The following is a 7,629-nucleotide window of genomic DNA, read 5'->3' as shown; positions in this document are numbered from 1 at the left end:
TCCTTCTTTAGGAGCACTGGGCACACAGAAGCCTGAAAGTGCTTTGATGAGCATGTATTTCAATGTCTTTTTGCCTTCTCTGCAGGAGTAAGGAGGCATCTCCCTAGTAAAGGGAGACTTCATGAGAACCCACTTCTGTCTGCCCTCACTGCCTTCCTTTCCACCTCGCTCAGCTGCTGTATTGCTTGGTAGATGGCCTTAACACTCTTCCCCTTTTCTTCCTGCAAAGCTGTCTTTCAGGCTACAGCAGTTGCCTACCACACCAAAAGCAGCAACTGAATAAAGAAAAGGTGCAGTGCAGGTCTGCAGTTCAGTGTGATTTGAAACAAACACCTGGGTGTTTAGATGTCTGATGTACCAGCTGATGCATCACTTCTATTACAGGCTGGAAGAGGGATCATGCTTTCCTTCAGCTCAAACCTACTGCATGGATAACGTACCATTCTAACTTTTTTTTAAAAAAACAAACTACTGGAAACCACCACTTTTTTGGTTTTTTTTACTTTTTTTACACATCATTCAAACTCTCATGAAATCAAGACTGTTAGCTAGATGACAGAAGAAGATACACTGCTGAGTTATTACAACAATAATTTTACACCATCTGAAAAATAGCTGTACAACAACTTTCCAGACATCAAGTTTCTTACACTAAAGATGACAGACCACTATTGATTCTCATGTTGTGCAAATACCAAACTTCATTCACTTGTCAAAGAAAAAAAAAAGTTTCAAGTTAATCAGCTGCAGATTACATTCTCCTGGTTTTCTTCATTCATTATTCTCATAGTGAAGATACCCATCAAAAAGTAAAGAATTATTTTTATTCTCAGCAAAATTCTAAAGCTACCAGAAAGGCAAAACAAACAGGGAAGGGGAGGAGTGAAGACTACAGTAGTCATTACCATACACTTGCATGCACTACAGAAAATAACACCTTTAGCTTCTATTTTTACCTTAACAAGAAAGTGGGAGACCATTATTAAGACAAAAAAGTTGATCAGAGTTGATCCTAAAGCCTAATCAAACCATATAGTCCAACTACCCACTGTATATTTTTACCATTTTAATGAGAAACTGTGCGAATTTTTGTAATCAATGAATACAGTAGAAAATACTTTTGGGGTTTTTTAGGACACCAGAGAAGCCACTCGTGCTAAAAAACTCACTGTATAGAGTTCACCACATCAGTTACCAAAGTCTTAACAGTTATTTAACCAGCTCGGAGCAGCAGTTTGACTCTGCCCAGCTACTGAATACACCAGTCTACTTCAAGATAGAGATACTTAGAAGAAACACAGTGGGAAATTGAATATGAAAACAACTAATTTATTATGGAAATAAAGTTTTCTTTTGCATACATGTAGAATCCCTATTATGGAGAAATATCAAACTATGGAGAATCAGTATTCTGAAGTAGAGGGTGAAAAGAGAAGATTCAGTCCTTTATAAACTTATCAAAGAAATGCACTAGGGTTTGCACGGGGATCCTTTTGGTTCCTGTATCTATACGTCAGCCAGACTCCCAGAATCTGAAATAAAAACCCAAAGACATTATTAAGCAGAGGGTCTCCACCCTATCTTCCATCAGTTTTAAATATAAAATCCTGACAATGAATTTCCAGTACACAAGTTTAGGATATTTTACTATTGCTAAAATTGCACAACCATACACCAGCTTTCTTACTTAGAAAAAAAGAACACACCTTCTCAGAAAGGATTCACACCTAGCAACAGAGAGAACAAAACAAGAAAGCCAAAACTATATCCACAATGGAATGCAAAATACTTCCCATAGGCATGTTTAGCATTAAATTATTCTTCCCCCTTCCCAAATGATAAATATTCATAAACCAGTTTTTGGTGTAATGAAAAACAAACCCTCCGAATTGTTTCATTTTACAGTTACCACTTAACTATCAGGCTATTTTTCTAGTACATTTTCAAATCTTGTCATTCTCCCCAACCACCTTCCCCCTTTCCCAGTAGCTTCACTTTTTTAGTAGAGAAATTGAGGGCAGATGTCAGAGTGATTCTGTTTAAGTTGCCGTATCTCTCTTGTTGCTGTAATATCTACAAACCTGAAAACTGCACTAAGCAGCAGGAGGAGTACTTTCACATGCTCTACTGTGGGGTTATGAACAACGTGCTCTGAAGATTTTTATCTACCAATCAATAAGGTAAGTATATGGATCATTTGGGTACTAAAGCAAAGAGTCAAAGACCTTTTTAACCTAACGTTTAAAATACAGTTCATTCATCATGAAATTGCATCTTTGCATTACAGGAGGCACAAAAACCAGAAATCCCCAAAACAAAAAAAGCCCTAAAGACTGTGTGTGTGCAGAGGTCGGGGGAGGCAGGAAGAACAGGGGAAAAAGGTAAAGCAACAACACTTTTTTTATTACTTTTGGAGAATGGTAAACCTGAATAACTAACTTTCTGCAAAACTTAAACTTTACAGCATTGCATTTTAATGTGGTTAGTTGCAGTTTGTAGTCTAACATGAAGTTGCAAGAACTCCCAGTGTTGAACAATGACAAGCCCTCCTTTTAGTAGACTTAAGCAAGCTGATAGCCTGGAAAAATTTGACCTAATTAGTTATTTGACTCCTGAGATAGTACTGAGGGTTCCTGTAAGAAACCCCCTAAAATTAGTTTTTTCACAAAACAAAGCCTTAAAAGTGAGGAAAAAGCACTCCATTTTCTAACCTCCTACTCACTCACCTCTGTGAAACTGAAGAAGAGTCCTATGCCTCCAACAAATCTCAGCACCATTCCAGAATATTCTTCTATTATTGGTGCACATGGTTGACACTGGCGACTTCTAAAACAATCCTGTAGCAGATACAGAGAATTGCACTTCATTTTCTGATGACACTCATTGACTGAAAGCACCTAGTTAGCTCTATAAAAGACTGCCAGCCATGGACCAAACTCTATCAGTTTTTTTTTAAAAACTCTACAACAAAGCATGTATACAAATGGCAATGGAGTAGAACCTTTGCAGGGTGCTCTGTGATTATGTTTCCACTAAGTTAACAAAAGAGCTTAGTATCACTGTAAGAACTAGCTTACACATTTGTTAAAAAATTCTTTCTGCAACTTTGAAAACAGTTGTACATTTTTGAACAAACACAATGAGAGAAAGTTATGTTTTTTCACACTTGAAGAACTTACAGAGGAGCAGGTTTCACTTGGATCAAAAACTCTGAATCCACAACAATTCAGATTTCTCTCAATATCTGCTCTTGCGCTGTCAGTGTTATTCCATCCCACCTCTAGAAGTTCACTCTAGAAGGCATAAGCAAATACATTATATTAATTGAACTGTTTTGCATTTCACTGGAAACCAATATACTGCTGATAATTCCCTAACTAAAACCTTCAGATCCTGAAGTCTAACAGGTTAATATATTAAAGTATGACTTGGATGTTCAAACAGCTTATGTAGCTAATGAAATAGCAGCACCTAGCAGCAGCACATGTACGGTTATAATTAATTTTCTTCCTCTCTTTCTCCTGAACCCAACAAGAGCACTAGTAATGGGACATGCAACTAATCTAACTGGGACTGCTGAGGCTTTAAACAAAAAGCGCACTTACATGTAAAAGCTGATTACTTAGTCACTGTGCCCTTGCCCACTTCCTATGCCCATGGCAGGGTGGTTGGAACTAGATGATCTTTAAGGCCCCTTCCAACCAAATCATTCTAGGATTCTGTGATTACACAGTAAGAATTACTCTCCATAACCCATGGAAGCTGGTTTTAGTTTCACACTTAAGGGTCACCTCTGTTCCTAATGTAGTTACAACCTTTCCAGTTACACAAGAACTATTCAGTGGCTTTATCATCTTTACATTATGATCATTGTAGATTTCATGAGCTTATCTGGAACTGCTGAACACATGATATAGTCAAGATACCATGCTGCTACACTTGTGTGACCATAAACCTACACAGGAAGTTTAAAAACAAGCTTAAAAAGAAAAGGAAAAAAAAAAAAAAGACAGCTGAAAGTTATTTTAGGACCCAGATGTATTTCTTTCCAGCTACCAGAGCCCAGCACTGCCATGCTCTCCCCATTTTGTGGAAGACTATCTATAAATATGTGTGTATGTACATATAAATTCATAGCATTATGCTACAGATTAACTGAGAAGTCAGGAAACTTTTCTTACCTGCTGTTCCTTGTTTAGTGCCAAACAGGCACAGGAGACAGAAAACTGGACAATGAAGACTAGCAAAAGAATAATCATGTACTGGAAACAGTAGTTAAGGATATAGTCTCAAATTAATTTTACTTTTATAACACATACGCCTAATAGTATTTCTTATTTCATTGGATAGTAAGAAGTCCTTTAAAACAAAGAACTATAGAAGTAAATTCTGACTACTACTATACATAGCTGGTATTTCTGGGTCAGGTGTTTCTTGCCTAGCAAGACAACGTGAGCAGAGAGGTTAATAAAAGGAGCTTTGAGAGAGAAAAATCTACAGCAAATTTGTCCAGCTTTAAAGGCTCATGTCGTCATTTCAAGACACTTCACTTAAAGTAGTAAAGAAAATACTTTTCCGGGCATTGCTTACTCAGATTTTTTTTCTTCTTTAATGATATAGTCTTGAAAGTCAGGCACTGTCTTCACAATTTGGCTGCTGTCTGCAGAAGCATAATTATCTCACGCAATTAAACTGTAAAGTGGAGGTCACTACTTATTCCTAGACCACAACCAGAAAAATAAGAATTTTACATGATGAATCTCTTTTCTCATCCAAACAGATCGATTTTGTTATGCAAGGCCGCACCACAGACTGCTTACACAGTGTCAGTACGCACAAAGGGGCAGCAAAGTACACTGAGAAGGCCTGTGCTCCTTTCTAGCCTGGGTTCGCAATTAAGGATCAGGTATGATAAGAAAGTGCTTCTTGACAGCCTGTATTACCAACAATGCATTCCCCTGCCAGCTACAACCGGCTCGCTATCTGGAAGCACCACCTTTTTTTTACCATTAAACATTAATAGTTCACACAGCTTGGTGTAGGCTTGAGCACACAGTAAGAGGCACACGTGCCACAGTGAGCCACCATAAAAAGCTCTCAAGAAATTAAAATATTTTAATTTTTAAAAAGAGGAGACATGAATATTTCTGCCTTCAGAACACAACCAAGGGTGAGAAAAGGACGCTGGAATAAAGTTGAAGAGGAAGGAAGTTTAATCTATGCTGCACTTGACCAAAGAAAGACTGTGAATTTCTGTTGTTTCTGAAGCACCTTCCACATCAGTCTCAGCTGACAGAGCAGGTTGTTTACGTGGCTTGAATGTAACCCATGTAATGCATCAGAAGGATACAAAGAATAGCAATACTTGATGGTGTTTCACTGCACCAATCAATCCAACCAAGGCAATAAGGAAGAGGAAGATTCCTACTGCAATTATCACTCCAACAACTTTGAAACTAGAGACGAGGCCGAATCCGATTCCCCATGCCGCAATTCCAATCAGCAGCAGGCTTACCAGCTGGAGGGAAGAGAAAACAAAAAGTTAGTCTGCATATTAAAAGAGGCTCAACCTACAAACAGCTACATTCTTTACACTAAAGCTGTTATTAGAAAGGTACAATTTTTCTTTCCAGTGCAAAGAGAAGAAGCACAACCCTAACAAACCAATCCTCCACTTCATCGTAGAGGTAACTTCAGTTCTAGATGTTTCAAGGCACACATATTCTTCAACACTGTTCACATGGAGCTGTTACAACTTAATCTACCTGTAAGTCAAGCCATGTTGCGCTATCTGTAACTGACTAGAGACACTAAACTGAAGTGTACATTATAACATAATTGACAAATAAGCTAAAAATTATTGGTTTTGATTCACAGAATGGAAGAATGAAAATTCTAGATGTTTTCTGAAACAGGAAGTGTATTTAAAGAAAATAGGATTTACAGCTCCACAGCTCTGAATATATAAAAAGGTACACTTTGCCAAAATTAACTGTAATAAGGCATACAGCTGTATTAATTAGAGAAGCTTCTACATAGTTGATGATATAACGCAACAGTTAACAAGGTCACGCAAAAATACTTTTTAGATCTGTATCTCAAGGACTTTATGTGGTAAAACAATAAAGGTGCCCTATCTCCGCTACATATTTCTTCAAGAAAATAGCTCTACTATGAAGTCAATCCTATTTCAATACTCAAAACACTCTTATGTTGTTTCCTTCCTTTTAAAGATGGTATGCAGGGAAGGCAGGCAGAATCTGTCCCAGTTAGTTTACTGGGCTTTATTGTTTATATGGGCAGGAAGCTCCAGCCTTTCCTGTTTCCACGCCAAACACACAAAACAACAAAAAAAAATTCCAACATGAAAAGCTGCAGAGAAATCTGTAATGAGGTACAGCAGGAAGGAAGCAGCAAAGACAACCCAGATGTCCGATACACAAGATGCCTAACACTCTCGTTTGAAACAGTTAGACCTATGTGTAACATACTGCTCATTATGCTCTCTGTTAAATAACACCAATTCAATATGCAAGTTTTAACTTCCCAAAATCCTGACCTCACTCCAAAAAAATCCTAGAAGTTGTATTGTTATTAAAAACAACCAACCAAACAAACAACAAAACAAAAAAATGGAACAGTAAGCATTTGGTCTAGTCCAACTATTTGGCTTTATTTGACAACAAATACAGAGCAAGCACTTACACTGGCTCACCAGTTTCCATTCAAACAAGATATACCTCATGACGTTTTACTGCTTATCCAGAGGGGAGGAAGTTGGGGTGTGGTGGGAAAAAAAGAGGAAATTTCCAACATATCATTTCAGTATACTTACCCTACAGCAGAGCATTTTTGTTGGTTCTAATACCAAGTATGTCTATATTTTTTCAATGTAAGTATCTTTTAGAAGACTGACCTAGGTAATGCTGCTTTTGAAACATGGAAATCTAAGCTAACATCAAGAAAGCTAGTAAAACAAGTAGTGATGCTCAAGATCAAAACACAGTAGGTGTTTTTTTTCATGTGTTCACACAGGAACACATCTCAAAAAAACATTTTTATGAAAAGCCAGTAATCCACATGAGAAATTTAAGAGAATCTACACGAAGAAAAGAAGGATACCTACACCTCTCTCTCACCACATGAAGAGACAAAACAATGGCATAATATTCAAAAGAATTGTTCGATACCAGTAGAGTTTTAGGATTAATTCACATTCGTGTTTGTTTCTTTTAAACAAAAAGCCTTAATCACTATGTTTATTTAAAACCAAAACACCAGGCCAAGATGTTGTGAATCTAAATTACAGAGACAAGGGAAGAAAAAATAAAACAAAACAAAAAGCATAGGCTCTGCCACAGACAGATTTTTCTGAATGCATGCTGCACAAAGCTATAAACTTCCTGATGTTATTACATTAAAATTTAGCCTTGCTAATCAGACAGTTAAGTGTAAGACCTACCTGTTCTAATCTATGCCCACTCATTTTATTTCATTGTCTCATACTACTGGGAAGATTTATTTTTCCACATAAGCGTCAGAAGTGAACAACAAAAGAAATCCCATAACCCAATTTCCAATCAGAAAGTGCTGGCTGATGTCCCATGCTTTGCATCAGCTTCTAAGCAC

General features: G+C 37.3%; 1 protein-coding gene across 1 annotated transcript; it reads right to left on the bottom strand.

Moving 5' to 3' along the window:
- Positions 1-1,062: 1,062 nt before the first annotated feature.
- Positions 1,063-5,523, bottom strand: TSPAN13 (tetraspanin 13). Its single transcript, XM_009698566.1, has 5 exons — positions 5,351-5,523; positions 4,182-4,262; positions 3,180-3,293; positions 2,727-2,837; positions 1,063-1,532 (listed from the first exon to the last, which is right to left on the bottom strand). The coding sequence occupies exons 2-5, from the start codon at positions 4,257-4,259 to the stop codon at positions 1,458-1,460; spliced, it is 378 nt and encodes a 125-aa protein (XP_009696868.1). The 5' UTR covers positions 4,260-4,262; positions 5,351-5,523; the 3' UTR covers positions 1,063-1,457.
- Positions 5,524-7,629: the final 2,106 nt, after the last annotated feature.

The sequence above is a fragment of the Cariama cristata genome, unplaced genomic scaffold (assembly GCF_000690535.1).
Source record: "Cariama cristata isolate BGI_N322 unplaced genomic scaffold, ASM69053v1 scaffold7464, whole genome shotgun sequence".
In the NCBI taxonomy this organism is placed as follows: Eukaryota; Metazoa; Chordata; class Aves; order Cariamiformes; family Cariamidae; genus Cariama; species Cariama cristata.
The sequence above is the reverse complement of the archived record's forward strand: the minus strand, read 5'-3'. Positions and strand labels throughout refer to the sequence as shown.

What these genes read in the sequence shown, in the direction of transcription:
- TSPAN13 (XM_009698566.1), bottom strand. Translation starts at nt 4,259, where the DNA reads ATGATTATTCTTTTGCTAGTCTTCATTGTCCAGTTTTCTGTCTCCTGT. An exon ending in CACTAAACAAGGAACAGCAG is followed by an intron (nt 3,294 to 4,181) that starts GTAAGAAAAGTT and finishes TATGCCTTCTAG; the next exon opens with AGTGAACTTCTAGAGGTGGG. An exon ending in TCTTCTTCAGTTTCACAGAG is followed by an intron (nt 1,533 to 2,726) that starts GTGAGTGAGTAG and finishes TTTTTATTTCAG; the next exon opens with ATTCTGGGAGTCTGGCTGAC.